At 48.0% G+C, this 17,329-nt stretch overlaps 2 protein-coding genes across 2 annotated transcripts; one reads left to right on the top strand and one right to left on the bottom strand.

The window, feature by feature from the left end:
* Positions 1-250: 250 nt before the first annotated feature.
* Positions 251-15,647, bottom strand: CLSTN3 (calsyntenin 3). Its single transcript, XM_052701639.1, is given in 19 exon segments — positions 251-1,019; positions 1,105-1,322; positions 2,785-2,920; positions 3,042-3,187; positions 3,748-3,918; positions 5,177-5,403; positions 5,865-6,013; positions 6,196-6,353; positions 7,096-7,152; positions 8,243-8,405; positions 8,485-8,597; positions 8,838-9,107; positions 9,546-9,731; positions 10,487-10,636; positions 10,941-11,149; positions 11,633-11,828; positions 12,776-12,898; positions 15,415-15,575; positions 15,577-15,647. Coding segments are annotated over 19 exon segments (3,075 nt in total). The 3' UTR covers positions 251-848.
* Positions 15,648-15,712: 65 nt separating this feature from the next.
* RBP5 (retinol binding protein 5) lies at positions 15,713-17,240 on the top strand. The gene is made up of 4 exons (XM_052701645.1): positions 15,713-15,959; positions 16,195-16,373; positions 16,717-16,818; positions 17,103-17,240. The coding sequence occupies exons 1-4, from the start codon at positions 15,887-15,889 to the stop codon at positions 17,154-17,156; spliced, it is 408 nt and encodes a 135-aa protein (XP_052557605.1). The 5' UTR covers positions 15,713-15,886; the 3' UTR covers positions 17,157-17,240.
* The last annotated feature ends 89 nt before the right edge of the window (positions 17,241-17,329 follow it).

Here is a 17,329-nt window from a genome sequence, read left to right as displayed (position 1 = left end):
GCCCGGTGTACTGAGAAAGACTACGTTGTCTTTTCAAAGGAAATAATTTGAGTCTCAAAAAGATAAGGGGAGGAGGGTGGAGATGGAACAATTGACACAACACATACACTTTAAAAACACAACGCATCCCCAAGATAAGGCAATAATTTTGATAAATACATGGTCTGGACAATCGCCAGTCTTATATTAGTGGCTACACAGACAGCTTCTTTCACAATTTATAGTGGAAAAACTGCAGAAGCCCCGAACCTTATATTTGAAATCCATTTATTTTAAAATCCACTTTGCTTCCTCATACTTCTTACCATCATTCATTTAGTTCAGGAGTATCGACAATTTTACAAAGTGGCACAAGCTGCAGTGCTCTGGTTGTGGGGATTTTTTTTTTCTTTTTTTTTTGGATTGTTTTGTTTTGCATGGAATGAGAATAAACCTCAAACAACAACATTGAAAAAATATACAATATATATATATATATATATAATATCTGGGGAGGGGTTGTGAGAGACCCTGCTCTGAGCCATATGGCTGGCTCCTCTTTCCACATTTCTCTTCTTTCAAAGCCCCTCCTTCTTCATCATAGTTTGAACTGTGCCACAGTTGTGTGCAAGTGCCCAAATATGTGTCTCTAGAGAGCCAAATACGGGGGGGCGGGGGAGGGGGAGAAGGGGTCAATCGTAGGGAATGTCCACGATGAAAATGGCAGAAGACGAAGGAGCATGGGAGGCAAAAATGACGTGAGGGAGGAGAACATGTACAAGGTGGGGGAAAAAGGAAGTGAAAGACACCTCCTCCTCCCAGCCGTACGTTTCAGAGGATCCACTGGACAGATAGATGTTTTAAAGCTGCTAATAGCGGTGAGCACTGTCATTTTTGCCAATGATGTGCCGACCATCCATGTCATTGCTGTCTGGGGAGTCAGGAGTGTCCAAATCACTGCTGTCATCGTCTTCTTCCATGCCCTCACCTGCTCTGCCCTCACAGTTTTCTGCAGCCCTCTCTTGACGGCCCTGGTAGGACTGGAGAGATGAGACTATAGTAAGAGAAAGGTTCTGGCAGCCCAGCTGTACCCCCCCAGCCCTGGTTCCTGTGACTGCTCCTCACCTCCATTGGGTTCACTATGATGGTGAGGGCCGAGTCGTCCCAGAACAAATCGCTCTCTTTGCTGCCGGTGCCTGTGTGCCCCTCTGCAGCAGCCTCAGGGACCTCTTGCCCCATTCCCTGTCGGTGCAAGGAGTGGATGCGGAGGATGCCCAGGATCACCAAGAGTGCCAGGAAGCCCACGCACACCACAATGATGATAGTGGCTGCACTGGGGACCACTTTGGAGAAAAAAAGAAAAAGGAGGTTACAGACTCTCACATAAACGCATTTCTGACTTGACCCACACCCACCCTGCAGCAATGAGGGCTGCTGGATATAATGTACGATTTGGGTCTAGGTAGGAATACATCCTGACTTTTCTGCTCCCTTGGGCACAGGTGATTCCTGCCTTTTGCTGCTGTATCCTTGCTCAAGGTTTCCCAGAATGTCTAGGTCTAGGTGTTCACTAACTTCAGATCTGCCTGTACACTCCGCTTAGCTTCTGAAATCACCAGAACATGTCATAAAGCAGTCACTCATGTCTTCTCTTCAGGAGAGAGGTGTGTGGTGGGGAGAGTCTGCAAGGGCACGAGGATGATTTTAATAGTGTGATTTCTTTGTAAGCAGTACAGAGAAACCAAAATAAGACTTTTTTTTTGCTTTTGCTTTTGCACATGGGACAGACTGCTCTGAACCGCCACAGGCAAAGCCTGGCTTCTCCACAGGATAGAAGTGGAAATCCATCTAAGAGTCTTAGCCCAGCGCTCATCTCTTCTTCATTCTAGACCTGTTAGTCAAGCCCTGGCTCCCCAGATAAACCCTTTTCCTGGAAAATTTAACTCAAGCATGCCATGTTTTTGTTCTGTGGAGCTTTTTATAGTAGGGACAACTTTTTCCTTTTGCTTTTGCTGAAATCAAGCAGAGTTGGGGAAGAGTACAGCAAAGGGTTTGGTGTTCTCTACAAGCTATCCCTGTATTCAGTTCCAGCCGCAGGACTGCATCAGTTTTGGGTAAGTTGCTGCAGTAAGACGCAGCAAAAGCTAGAACAGAAGGCACTTTGTGTTCCCTACAACAGGGAGCCAAACCCAGCATAGGATCCTAGAATTTTCAGCCTCAGAAGAACCAATTAGACTGCTGTCATGCTTGTGGCATAGGACTACAGTGCAAACCAACAAATCTATCTAGCCCAGCTTTCAGGCTTCTCTCCTTTGTTTTGGGAGCAAGAATACTTATCTTATTTGTGTAGTGCACTCTCCTGTATTTTTCTGCCTTTGTTGATCACCACCTCCCATCTCTTTTTAGAGCAGTGCCAGTCTTGATTTTCTTGTTTCACTCCTGCTGATGAAGTTTCTTTTTGAAATTGTATTACCCAACCCTGCATAGCACCTTTGCAAGATGCACAAATGAAATACTACCAGCTTACAGTTGTTCTTTTTAGACCTTCTCAGTTAGAGTTTTCAGACTGCTGCTGTATCAAGAAAGCAAAATACCAGAGGAGGGGGATTGTTGCACCAAGCTCTAAGACACAGTTTGACCCATATTGCAGACCACTTTCTGATGAAAAGTGGGGCAGCAGTATAAGAACTCAGTGAAATACATATATGGAGGCTGAAAGGAATCCCCTGCTCAAAGTTCTAACAGAATATCAGAAAATAAACATCCCAACCTTAAGAGAACAAAACCAAAAGATGTGTTACATACTAGAGTTGTTATGGGTGCTTGCCAAGCTGTGGCCAGATAGCTCTGGGGGTAAATGATGGCCTCGGTGTATAAACTGCTGAGAATTGAGCATATGGTTAGGATGAGCAGCTTGGTTCATGTTGTGGAGGACACTCATCTGCAGAAAGACCAGAGTGAAAAATATTCAGCCCTGTGTTCACTGTGATAGGCTGCATTGGGTGCATTTCTGTTCACAGTGTTCCCACCATGCATGCATAAACACCCATGTACCCATGTACCTCAACAGAAAACTCATTGCTGGAATAACGTCCATTCATCTCAGTGCAGGACAGGTGGAACTTCCTTTCATAAAGAGCAGCGCCACGGTTGATGTGGTATGAGACCTGGCGTAGTATTTCCTCATAAACTGCAATGCTCTCTACCCCTGAGTACAAGAAGAGAGAATTGGAGGGGGATCAAAGAGCTCCTGCTTAAAAGTCATTTGGTATCAACCCTTTAACAACCAGGAGCAACAGAATAACCCAAGGCTGGGTTCATAAATTTTGGAAAGCACCAGAGCTGGAGCTGTCTGTGGTGAAAGCCTAGTTTGCACTGCTAAGGCACAAGGGAGGAAAGGTGCCCTATTAAATTCTGTAGTGTATATAAGCATGCATCAGTTCACAACCTGGAGGATATGCTGTCTCCTAATGTGTCATGCAAAATACAACTGGCATCTAAGAACACGAGACCCCATCGACAGTGGGACTAAATAAGAAGGGGTGATACAAGCCCGAAGCAGAGCTCAGACACCATGTCCTAGCATCGTGAGCTGGGAGAGTAAGCTTCCTAAAGGAAACAGCCTGGGACTTGAAAAGCCACAAGTTCAGCAAATGGTTAAGTCTCACAAGGTACACCAGCACACTGGGTTAAGTGTTCCCCCCAGTGATGCCTGACAGACAGTGGAAGGGGCATAAATAGACAGCTGCAGCCAAGGAGAGGACATACCTGTGATAGTGAGGTAGGCAGAGGTGTTAACGAGCTCCAGGCCCCTCTGTTGCAGCAATGCCCCATCCAGGAGCAGATATTCCCTCTCTGGGTCCAAGTCATCTCCTACCAATGAGATCTCGCAGCCATCCAGGTTGTGTACAATCTCATCTGACATACGTGTGTCTGTCACTGAGAGGCCAAGGGAAAGAAGACAGGGCCACAAAGCCAATCAGCCACGAACAAAGGCAGGCATGAGAGTGATACTTAAAAGAACTTTTAAGAAATGACTTTTCTTCCTCTGGCTAGCACTTACCTTGAGTAAAATCACTGTTAGTCTATTTACTTGTTGGAAGAGTTCCCTCTGGTCTTAATTACATTATTTATGCACATAAGAAAGTCACTTATTTTTTAGATCAACATACTGTTATGGACTGGCTCATGGTAACACAGCTGTAAGGACTTGGCAATGGCAGTGTTATAATTATGAAGAGCTTTACCATATATTCCCAGACCTTGAGTACTTTTGAAAGCTTTCTCTCCTCACAACTGTTTGTAACCAAGTTTCAGATTTTATCTTTATTTAAAATGACAAGCAATTTTGAAGACTAACTACTTTCAGTAGGGCCAAGACCAACTTTCTCTATGTCAAGAAGCTCAAGCTGCTGATCATAAAACTATGAGCAAAAAAATCCTGTTAGCAGAAGAGATACAATTTAAGTGAAAGGACGTGGAGCATGTTGTGCAGAGAAGTAATGTGAACATGATGTAGGAAACTGAAGGGAAGGATATTCAAGGCATAAGGAAGCTAACTGGGAAATTCATAGGAACAAGTGATGCAGAAAGAGATCACAGAATCACAGAATATCCTGAGCTGGAAGAGACTCAAAAGAGTCATCAGTTCCAACTCCTGACTCCACAAAGAGCAAACTAATTGTTAAACCATATATCTACAAGCATTGCCCAAATGTTTCTTTAATGCTGACAGGCTTGAGTCCATGATGCTGCCCTGGGGAGCCTATTCCAGTGCCCAACCACCTCTCAGTGAAGAACCTTGTCCTAATATCCAACCTGACCCTCTCTTGTATAGCTCTGGGAGGGGACAAGAAATAAGAGAAGCAGGAAGAAGTGCAGGAGTGGAGAGAGAACAGTCAGGAAGGACATCTGGTGATGGATTCAGTAAAGGGAAATGTAGGTAAAATGTCAAGGGGATTAGGAATGAGTAGCATGGGAAAAGGAGAAGAGAGGCAAGGAACTGGTTGGATTGAAAAAGTACAGGGAGGAGCAGAAAGGGATAAGAACTGATTAGCCTACATATTAACAGACAATGCCTTGCTTCTGTATTTGTAAACTCCCGTTTCGAGTACAACTACGAGCTCTCCTTCCTCTGCAGAATAGCAATTTGCAGGTCTTTCCATTTTGTCTCTACTTCACCCTGTACTCCACTCACCAGTGCCATGCCAATTCTCATCCTTCTTGGTCTCCACCTGGTGAGAAATAGAGCAGGTGATCTGGAGGTTGGGGAAAAGGGGGACTCCATCAGGAGCCTCAAAGTCTGATGCAGGATGAGCAAAGTGGGCAGTGCCACTCAACAGGATCTGGGGGGCATCAGGCTGTAGCACCACAACATAACCTTCCACGTCAGGAATGGAGACACATGATTCTTCACTGAAACACCTGAAGGAGAGAAACAGAAAGCATCACAATTAGCCCCAGCTTCCACCAACATTTCACAGCACTGTTTCCTGCCTATTACAGTCAGCGAAGGGAATTTTTTTTTCGTGGTAGAAAGGTTCTAAAAGATTCCCTGTGTCCTGCTGTGCAAGACAGAGAGGTGCGGTAGGAATCACTGGCTTTCAGGTGACTTAGTCACATTCACACACCACAGAGAAAATTAAAAACAGCCCACATGTCTGGAACACCATCAGCAAAGGCAGAAAGTTCTACCCCCTAAGATCCTAGGAAACCTGTATTAAAGTACCCAATTGGATAATTTCATAGTTATTTTCAGGAAGACTCTCACGCATTTCAAGACCACCAATTAGAATTTAAATACAAGATGAGTGAGTGTAATTTTAGCCAAAAGAGAGGTAATCCTCTTGCTGAACTTAGACAGAAGTGCTGCTTTATCTACTCACTTGACAGTAGTAGTGAGCCTGAGCGGCCGGACTCCAGGAGTAGCAAAGCGCAGTGAATTCATGTAAGCCACATGCTGGATAGCATGGTTGAAGGTTTCCACATCATCACCCTCCAAAGTGAGCAAGGACTGAGAGGGGTTCACATGAACCTACAGGTGAACAAGAAGAAAATACTCAGAATTCCTTAGCAAATGCCTACACCCTAGGCTAAGAGAGACACAAAGGAGAAAGGTGGGGAGCTGTCTGAGGTGGCAGAGCAGGCAAAGTTCAGGGAAGCGAGGCCAGGGAGGAGAGTGGAAGAGACCCATGCAAGTTGGGCAGATGGGCATACCTTCATCCCTTTGCCCAGACTGTCGAAGTCACTGTAATCAAGCCCCTCACGGCAGGCATACAGGCATTCAATAACCTCCCGGCTCTCCAAGCTACCAGGGCGTACAGTGAAGCCAGCCAAGTAACCATGGAAGTAGTGGTGTATCAACAGAGGATCTCCTGAGGGAAACATGGGACGTGGAGGGTGTGAGAGACATGGTGAGGAAGAAAACAAAGACAACAAAAAAATGTGAGGGGCACACTGTGAAGGTAGACAGAGACGGAGGGGTGCATGGGACATGGAAGAGCAATGACAACGAAAGCAACAGTGTGAGGTACGTACAGATGTTAGGAGAGGTAGGAGAGAACAGAGGGGTGCACAGGACATGGAAAAGCAAAGATAACAAAAAGATGAATGATACTGCAGATAATTTTTTGAATTGCAGATGGAGGAAAGACCAACAGAAGGACCAGGGCAGTGACAAGTAGGTAGCATAGAGAATTTTCTGCACACTGCTGAATGCCAAATGGAAACAATTTCTTGTCCCCTTCTTACTCCTGTGAGGGCTTTTGAAAGAAACTGTATGTTCCACAGATAGTTAGGGATGAGGTGACATCTCCTGATGTCTCCAGTGGCCCGTGTTCTTCAGAGACCAGCTTTAATGATCAGACACGAGGACACTTTCTCCACATGAAAAGCATACTCTATCTCTCAAAGCAGGATGTAGTCCCATCAGCATTTTCATGCTCTACCAACATCAAGGTATCAAGGATCAATCTGCCAGAAAATAAGGGATTTCCTCCCAAGATGGTGGGAGGTGGATGGACAAGATCAAGGAGCTGCATGAGGAAGGCACCGTGCAAGAAGTGATATAGTCATGCATAGTGAAGAGAAGAGAACCACCTTCTTTCTTTTTCCTACCTCGTATAGTATCAGTGGAATTCTCATTTCCTTTGGTTTTCTCCTTGGTTTTCTCCTCTGCAAAGGAGAACAAGCAATTACACACTAGAAGAGGACAGTTACAGGATCAGGCAAGTATCTACATGAGTGCCTGCATCAGCCAGCCAGCGCTGAACAAAAGAACAGCTCTGGACTCATGCAAAGCAGTGCACCCTTCAGCCCTAGAGATAGCATTCCGCAGATGAAAGAGAGCGGTGTCCCTTTCATGAAGGGGATGACGAGACTGGATCTAATACAAGAAGAAAGTATAACATTTACTTTTCCTCCTTACAATATCTATTCTAGGAAATTAAGTTATTTCCATTTATGGAGCACATTCCTTGCCATGTTCTCAGTTAGCCACATTCTGAGCATCCCTTTGAAAATCAGGCAGCTTCAGGAGGGTGATTCAGGTTGATTAATGTTTGTTGATCACTAAAGACCAATAGAGAGAATCAAGCTGTGGGGAGATCCCTGAGCAGGGAAAAGCAGGACTACAATAAAGGTTTGATCTTGCTGGCAATTTCTGCTGGAGTGAAGGCAAGGAGCAGGCAAATTCCTTAGTTCTGTTCTGATCCAGTCTCATAGGAATGCTGAAAGACCTGGTCAATGTAGTCTTACATCTCCACAGAACCAGTTTTAATACATTAGTGGCTTAAATATGTTCCTAATCTGATCTTTGTCCTCCAATCCAACTCCTGTACAGAATGATTTGTGACTTCTCTGCATAGATCCTCACAACACACAAATCACCACCAATACAGTCAGCAGTATAAATAATACCCCTGCTCTCTGGGGAAGAGCTTTGATAGAAAGGCCATCACCTGAATGATGTACAGAGTTTCAACTCTTCACTGCATGAAAGCTAGCTAATCATCACATGTTCTACTTCTGTTACCCATGAAGTTGCCACTGACACTCAAACCTGAGCTATTATTACCATGGCATAGTATTATGGCTTAGTTTATAAGAGGGAAGGAGCCACAATGGTTTTGGTGCCAAGGAGACATGATGGCTGCAATGTATTTTGCAAAATTTAGTCCTAGCCAGCATTTTTTACCTCTTCTGGCTCTCCCTTCACTTCTATTTGCCTGCATGAGAAGAGCAAGCCTCAGGGAGTGAGACTCACCTGCCCAGCAGGCTCCAATCATGATTGAGGGTTCTGGCCGTGGAGGATGAATGAGGCCATTGTCATGGATGAGGGCAGGGTCATAAGAGACACCATCCACGTAGAGTGTGACAGTTGGAAACTCGAGGTTGAGAGCATAATGGTGCCATTCATCATCACAGACCTGTGTTAGACAGCAGAAGAAGGAGTCAGCAAGGGGAAGGAGGAAAAAGAGCACTGGAAAGAGGTAAACACTTCCTCACCTGCTCAAGCTTCCAGAGGAACTTCACAGGCCTTGCACTCTCCAGCAATGGCCAGTAGAGGAAAGCAATTCGGCAGCCATGCACAGCCAGAGAGTAATGCGAGTAGCCATCCTCTGCCACGGGACAAACACAAGGCATTATGCATCACACTTAAAAGCAGTCTCACTAGCCAGAGCCCAAAAATACATGACAAGCCTGCATGACTGGCACTCGGCACCATGTGTTCACAGTGTGTCTGAATGCTCCCAGAAGAAGCTGTGTGGAGAGCCCTGCTCTGGGACGTGGGGATTTCCATCTGCAGGGACAATGCCTTCTAACAAGTCAGTGTCACCTCCCCAGGAAAAGTGTCTCACCGCTCTGCACTGTACTGCAGATCACTGTCTCCTCTTCCCGTCTGCCTTTGCTGGGCACCACAGCATGTTTCATCCACACAGACAGGGTGAAGTGGTCACTCAGCCCCTCATGAGCATTCAGCCCATTCATGACAGGTACTTGGGCAGCCTGGCTGCCATTGAACCAGTAGATGAGGCTGCTGTCCTGGCTGTAGTGCACTGAGAGCCGTGCAGTCCAGTTTGCCGTGGGACTAGGCACAGGCAGCAAGTCAATCTCTCCTGAGGCAGCACCTACCAAGAACAGAAGAAGTCAGGAATCAGGAGCACAGAAATCTAACAAGTCTGGGGACTGGGCCACAGAAGAAAAGGGTGGCATAGGGCTCATTGTAATATTCCAGAGTACAGAGAGAGGGAGAATGGCCTGCAGGCCTCCTCTTATTCAAAGAAGAATGGTGTTTTTCCATTTGTGTGAAGGAAGTCCCACAGACTCTGCACAATGAGACACCACACAGAAACCTCTGCCTTCCCAATAAGGAGAGCACAGACGGCCCCTTACAAATACAATCTGGGTGCTCACTGTCCCTCAACACAGCCTTTGAGCTAGGTGTCCTCACAGCCCTGCTGTCCACAGCAGGCAGGAGGAATACGTCCCAGAAGCTCTGCTGTGTGAGGCGCAGGAGTATTGCTGTAAATCCCTTCAGGGAAATGGGGAGGAAAGAATCAATTCACCACAGAGTTTGCGTAGTGATTTCTCAGAGTAGTTATCCCGGTCACAGCCCTTAGCCACATGGTTTGTCTGCAGCTCCACCATGGCCTGGATATTCCACAGGGGCTCATCACAGGTCTCCAGGTGAATGCTAGGAAATAGTGCGAGGCTGCCTGCACCCGGCGTGTACTCAATCCTCTTGTTCCAGCCTAATGAAGAAACGTGAGAGAGAGAGGGCTTAGGTCCTGCCAGAAGACTTGGTAACACAAGTGGCTTTTATGTACCAGCCCATAAACAAAGATTTTTGTCCGTTTCAGCATTGAAAATCAACATTATGCAGCTGGCATCAGTGCAAGGGAAAATTTCCTGGAAGCACAGATAGTCCAAATTCTCATCTTCTATAGCTAGTGTCATTGTAGCATCACTCCCTTGATTTTCAACCTCTCTTTATAAGGCTGAGTAGACATTTAGCTGTGTTGATTTCTCTTTAATTTTAATGATGTAAACCAATTTGTAAACACACATCACTCTTGGAAAAACTGGAGTTCCTCGAGATGAGCAGCCCCCAAAGCAATCCATATCTGCCCCATTCCTGGTGGTGTTCAAGGCCATGTTAGTCAGGTGCCTGGGCAGCCTGATCTAGTGGGGGCTGCAGTCCTGCCTGTGGCAGGGGTATTGGAACTTAGATGATCTTCCAACCCAAGCCATTCTGTATTCTATGAATGCAATCTATGAGACTTATCAAATATGAAGAAGTTCACAGTAATCAAGGGAATAATTTTCTTCTGTTAGAGTTGCCTTTCAGTAGCTTTGTGATACCTCAGATGCAATCACTGGTTTGGTGTCAGAATTTAAACATATATGTGTATACAAATTTATATACGTATATACAAATATTTTTGGTAAGTAGGACTGAGTAGATTGACACAAAAGGAAGACATAACTGTGTCTGGAGGTTTCATACCCTGCCAGCTGGGCTTGCAGGTGGGTTTCACCTGGATTTCCACTTCAGCATCATCAGATGCCCGCTTTTTTCCACAGTCATAGGCTGTTACTGTGAATTTGTAGAGACGATCTCCACTGTACTGAAGTTTCTCTGTATTTTCAATGTTCCCTGGTTAGCAAAATAAATAGATCAATGGGGAAGAAAGTCTCAAACATGTTGTTTCTAAAAACAACTACATTTCGTCAACTATAGAAACATCCAAAAAGAGGCTGAGTTCTCCCACAGTGCCACTTTGTAACATGCAGTAGCATCCACAAAAATGGCTGCTGTGTCTCCCTGCACAAAGACAGAGATTAGCAGTGCTGGAGGAATCAAAGCAAGTGTGTCTCAGCTCTGCCAGCAAATGGGACTGGAAGAGGGAGAGAGAAAAGGGGAAAGGGGAAGTGTACTCGTGGTAGATTCAGATTCTTACCATCATTGTCAATCAGAAAGGGAATATTGGGGGTCAGGATCTCATAGTAACAGATCTGGCTGTACTGTGGTGAGCAGTCTCCATCAATGGCCTCCACACGCAAGATGCGGTCATACAGCTTTCCCTCGGTCACTGCGACACGATACAACTTTTCCACAAAGACAGGAGCAAATTCATTCACATCATTTACTCGAACATGCACTGTGGCCCTGAGGCAGAGAAACATCAATAAGAACTGATCAGCTGATTAGGAGCCATACACCACCTAGATTTTAGAGTAAGTAACTTTGTGTACCAGACTGACTTTCAGATATCAAAGGCAAGAACAAGTAAAAAGATTGAGGCTTCAAAACAGCAGTGTTCATGTACAAAATCCTGTACAGTGGTTTTCTTCACGGAGAAAAAGGTGATAATGTCATCTGGACCTTTTTCCTATGTACAGCAATGTAAAGCATCACTCAGACTCAGCAGTCAAGCAGCCCTTGCTTCTGGTGTATTAACTCGTGTGACTCAGCTAGTGAACAGGACCATCACCATTTTCTTTGAGTCTTATTCACATGCTGAGTTGTAGCATGTGGGGTGGCTAGAGAATAATAATTATGACAACGGGAAGAGCTCCCACTGCATTCTTCATTTGCACTTCTGTGACAGATCACATTTTGTAACATGCAGCTACGGCTGCATGTACTTACTTGTGTGATTTTTTAGTGTTGGTTCCATCAGGTCCTTCTCCACAGTCATAAGCTTGGATGGTGAATGTGTGCTCCTTATGTGCTTCGCAATCCACCGGTTCCTTGGCCCGGATCAGCCCCTCACCTGTAGCTTTATCCAGTATCACAGCTTCAAAGGGCACCCCTGCCCCATGTATCCTGAAGCCACAGATCTCACCTGGCACCCACAGGCAGAGAGGAAGAGGAGAATGAAGAGGACTAGTAGAGTAAAATATGCCTTCTTGCTTCCCACTGCCATATTTTATTCCTTTCTAACTTACACTCTCCTTTCTCCCTCGTTACCACCTCATTTCGGAGCAGTTCTGATTCACTGAGAGTTTCCCCTACCAGTTTCCAGCCATTAATGGTGTAGATTGCCCTCTACCGGAGACCATCCCCAAAAGAAGTCTTGCCCAGCACCAAGAAAGGCTTGAGATTGATTACAGGTTTAAACTAGACGTGTTAGGGCTATACACTCAAGAATATCTTAGTTTGCTTCTCCATCCCACAGGGAGGCAAAGCAGGTTGTGCATTTTGACAGACATCCAAAACATGAAGCTCCATAATGTCTCATCCATCACACGCAGGATGTGTACATTTCCTCTGGGAATTACAGATAAGATAACCTAAATCCTAAAGTTCAGCTCACAGGATCCCTTTTCGTCTCCCAGAGCTGATGGAGGTTGCAGGAGTGCAGCATCTGAGGCACGGCTGAAGCAAGTACTAGGAATGCAAACCTCAAAAAAGCATCAAAGCATCATCTGTACTTTCAGGGACTTGTGCTTCTTGTGAGGAATATGGAACAGCCAAGGAAGTATGCCCAGCAGCTTCCTTCAGTCCTCGTAGACACAGAGCTGTGCGTGTGATCTTTCAAAATAGCAGAACTGCGTCAAAAAGTAGCTGGCTCCACCCTCAGTTCCTCTCATAAGGGAAACAGCTCACAGGATCCTAAATCAAGCTATGCCCAAATTGGCTCTAGACTACACCAGGGACCTTCTCTGGAACAAAGCTTAGAGGCAATCATTTCCTGAACAGAATTTAGTACAGGGATGAATGTGGTCCTGCCTCTGCCTCCCTAGAGGTCTCTCCCTGCTCCCAACCTCCCCAGAGCTGGCACCAACCTACCTGCATAGCGCAGAGGAGCATCTTTGTCCAGTGCAAACAGCGGTGGGTTGAGTAGGACTGTGTTGTCATTCTCCATGACGATGCCCTGATATTCAGCTTCAATCCAGGGTTTGTGCTTATTTGCTGAGGTGAGTTTGGGTAAGGGATGGAGCATGGGAAAGTATTAGCCAAAATGACAGACACAGTAGAAAAGGAGCAGAATACCATGCAGTGACATTTAGCAACCACCCCTTCCCATCTTCATCTCTAGAATAAAGGCTAAGAGAGACTAGGAAGAGGAAGCTAATTTTCTTCAGCTCTATTCTACCTCTCCTAGAAGATGCCATCAGAAACAACGTGCTTTATCTCACCTCCTCAATACTCTCTTGTTAGAAGCATTCATAGGGGCATTTGTGTACCCTGGAAAGCTGGGATAGTTAAAAAAAAAAAAAATGAAATCAAGAGGCACAAGTATTCTGATTCTGGAGAGATATTCCAAATGCTAAATACTTTAGAGCACTGAAGTCTTAAGTAAAAGATCTAGGAGACATCTTCCGTTGGGGTGCCCCCAGAAGAAAAGAGCTGCATTCATCCATTGTCATTCATGCCTTCCATCCTCTGTACTAAGGGCAAGGATTCACACATGTCCCCAGGTACACATCCAGTCAGCTACCCCACATGTAAATCAAATAGCTGAGCCCCTTCCTTCCTTCTTTCCCACTCTATGGTGGGCACCATATTCCTTTGGCCCCTCCTTGCTGTTCCATTGGCTGTAGCCCAGCCAGGCTTGGCATGGAGGCAGCAGCCAGCCGGAGGCTCTGAAAAATGTCACAGGCCCAGAAATAGCAAATTAATCTTTATCACATAGGCTCCAGGGCAGGGAAAAGGAGAAATAAAGGAGGGAAAGGGCGGAGGAGAGAGAAGTAAAATCGTTATAAATTAAGAACCCCTCCCCCATGCCCACTCTCTGCCAAATGGGCCTCAGAGATTACATTACATGTCCTAGTTACAAACCCCATTCCCAGATAATCCCCCACTCTCCCACCCCCTGGAGAACAAGATTTATTACAACCAAGCGACACTCTGCACACAGCATGGCTCTGAGCTGGTAGAGAGCAGGATACAAAGCCTCTCCCTTCAAGGGCACTACTTCCAATATGTGAATTCATCCTCTGCAGCGCACACCGCCATGGCGTTTGTATTGACTCAAGAGGAACAACATCCCCTATGATCAATAGTCTCTTCTGTACTTCAGCACCTAAGGGTGCTGCTGGAGCTGGGTTGGGCCAGTGGTGGGACTGCAATCTGAGCAGGGATGCACCAGTAGGATGAGCAGGCAGACCCAGCCTGGCAGAGCAGCCAGGTGTGGGCTGGCATTTTTCTTCTACCGTATCGATTAAGATTATAAAGCACTGCATAGGAAATCCCGAAAAATATCCACCCTGCTCTGTATGCAGGAAGAATCTTTCCTGTGTACAAGCACCCATGTTTTGCCCAATCCCTCCTTTGCCCTCACCAGATCCTACTGTGTCAGTCCCAATCCAAGCACCTCTCCGATGAGGTGGGAACCCATAACGACCAATGCCAAATACGCCCTGTTGCTGGGGTAACAAGCTGGTGGGTGAGACAGAAATCTTTTGCTGCATCCACATGCACCTTGGGAATCACCAATTTGATTTCTTAGGAAATCATCTCTTGGGGATTAGAAATACATTTGGGGGATATTTTTAGGATGCAGACTCATGCCATTTTCAAGAAAGCTCCTATAAAGCTAAAATCAGTTGCCAAGGATGTGTACGTGTTTCAGAGTGTAAATTCACAGAGAGAAAATACAGAGCATGAGGGGCCCGGCTTCGCAACTGATCCCACCGGCACCAGAGCAGCACAAAATAAATGCCTCTGCTGGTACCAGCACACGCAGAGCATCGTGCTGCACCCTGTTTGCAGCCTCCATCCCTCCCCAAGCACAGAAAGCAAACCAAGCTGCCGCATTCCCGATGGCCCCTGCATCCCTTGCATGCTTCATGTTCTCCTACCCCAATGGATGATCTTCTCCCAGATTCCCTGAAAATGAATTTCTTGTGCCTGTGTCTGCAGCCCCAGATCTAGTAACCTACATCCTTCTCCATCACTCTGTGTTCTGAGAACATCTGCATCCAGTGTGTTAGAGCTGCAGCATTCGGCATTGGTCTTTCTGTTTTATTTTATTTTTCCCTATTTAGCACATAAAGCACTGTTTTATGTAAGCCACCTGCACAGATAACACATAATTGCTGCAACATTTCCCACTGACATGTTCTAGACGCATGGGCTGGTATGAGAAGATGGAGATGGGGGATGTGCTTCAGGGAACAGAGGGGTCTATGGAGGTGCAGCACACTCCCTCTCGGCATGCTACGGGAGAAAAGCTAAACGGGCACAAAGCGAGACAAATGGGTGGAGAGGGGGCAAATGAGAAGCGGATGTTAAAACCAAAGATTGTTGAAAAGGGAGGCGGTAGGAGATGGAGCCAGCACATGGAAGGATGATGAGGACGCTGAGAGGGCAGAGCGAGCCCCAGAGCCTGGGCACCCGGAGCCCCCCGCCGGGACTGCGGGTGACAGCGGCGGCAGCGCGACCGCTCCGAGCGCGGCGCTCCGTGCCCGCGGCGCTCCGCTCACCTTTGTTGGGGCAGCCGCCGGGCAGCGCGGCCCAGAGGCACAACAGCGGCAGCAGGACGGCTGCGCGGGGCCGACGGCCTCCCATAGCGGCGGCGGCGGCAGCGGCGGCGGCGACGGCGGCTGCTGCTCCCGGCCCGCCCGGCGGTGCTGGACAGCGGCGGGCCCGGCCCGGCCCACGCCCTCGCTCGGCTGCTCGGCGGCTCCGCTGCGGCCCCGCCCCGCCACTGCAGCATGACGTCACGGACCGAGGCTGCGGGAGCGGCGGCCCCGGCTGCAGGCGGGAGGCGGGCGGAGGGCGGGGGTGCTTTACAGCTCTCCCGCCCCGAGGCGGAGGTGCTGGAGTAGGGACAGGCCCGTCGGGACTCTTACTTCGGTGAGGAGCCCGCAGTTCCTCGTGCCCGCCCCGCTCCGCTCCGCGCCGGGCAGTTCTTCCCCGCTTTCCGCAGCCAGCAGCCAGGTGCTCCGTCTCGGGATGCTGCCCAACCTCAGCGGCTATTACCGCTTCGTCTCCCAGGAGAATATGGACAATTACCTGCGCGCGTTGGGTAACTCCTCCCTCCTCCTTCCCTCTTACTCCTTTTTCTCTCCAAAAATTGCCAGCCCGTGGGACCTCGGAAGGGAAGGAAGGGGGCTTGAGCAACCAACCCTTCTGTCATTCCATCTGAGACTATCACTTTCGGTGGGAGGGGGAGAGAAGGCATCCCTGGAGCTCGAGCCCCTTGCCCAAAGAGTGGAGGAGCCTGGGTAGCCCACACACTTCCCCTCCATTTCATCTTCCAGATATCAACGTGGTCCTGCGCAAGGTGGTCTGCCTGCTGAAGCCCGACAAAGAGATCATCCACACAGGAGACCACATGGTTATCCGCACGATCACCTCCCTGCGGGACTACGTCATGGATTTTGACCTGGGGGTCCAGTTTGAGGAAGACCTGGGACCCGTAGATGGACGCAAATGCCAGGTGAGGATCCCCAACAGGTCTAGATAATGGCAACTGGGATGAACAAGGACTTTGGGGATTGCCTGGCTTTTAGTCCACAAGCAAGGTGAGAGCCCAGCCCAGACCTGGCCCAGCAAATTGCTCCCAGCGAGGGGGCAAGCAACACACAGCCAGACCTGGTGCTTTGGGATCCAGAAAGATACTAAATCTTGCCACAGAGAGCATCAGTCCCAAGGAGCCACCCAAGAGACGCTAACCATATCAGGGACCACATTTGAAAATGTGATGGGAGCACTCAGTGTCATCACTGGAAATCTGTATTGCTTTTGTTGTGTCCACGACTTCCCCTCTGCTTTTTTTTCAGACGACTGTTTTCTGGGAGGGCGACCAGTTGGTATGCGAGCAGATAGGGGAGAAGAGGAACCGCGGCTGGCGGCACTGGCTAGAGGGAGACCGGCTGCACCTGGTGAGGAAGGGCCCATGCAGCTTGCGTGGTGGGTGGGGGGGGACATAGTGCAAGCTCTGTGAGCTGTTGGTGAACCTGGGCAGCCTCCTTCCTGCTCCTCTCAGGCTTCGCCCTGGCTCCTCAGGGGCAATGGCCACTTCTTATAAACATCCGCTGCCCGGGTTCAAAAGTTAAAGTTATGCAGCAGCAGCGGTGGCCCTTCCCACCCTCAGGATGACCTGCCAGGGCTCAGCAGGAGCACACGGGGCTGCAGTCTGAATTCCTCTTTCTCCTCCCTTCCCCAGCGCATGACGGCTGAAGATGAGGTCTGCGTTCAGGTCTTCCAGAAAGTGAAGTGACCGCTGGCTGCTGGGACAGGGGTCGGGGCCGCACTCTCCAGTGTGAACTGTTCCAGATTAAAGAAGCAAACTCGATGGCTGCGAGCCAGGCGCCCTGTAGCAGCGTGTTTTTTCTGCCTCGCTAAGCGGCAGGATGGAAGAAGGCCTCCCGGCGCGCCGTGGTCAGGTCACGG

The sequence above is a fragment of the Tympanuchus pallidicinctus genome, unplaced genomic scaffold (genome assembly GCF_026119805.1).
Source record: "Tympanuchus pallidicinctus isolate F22 unplaced genomic scaffold, pur_lepc_1.0 scaffold40, whole genome shotgun sequence".
NCBI classification, from domain to species: domain Eukaryota; kingdom Metazoa; phylum Chordata; class Aves; order Galliformes; family Phasianidae; genus Tympanuchus; species Tympanuchus pallidicinctus.
Note: the sequence above shows the minus strand (reverse complement) of the source record. Positions and strands in the feature narration are given on the sequence as shown.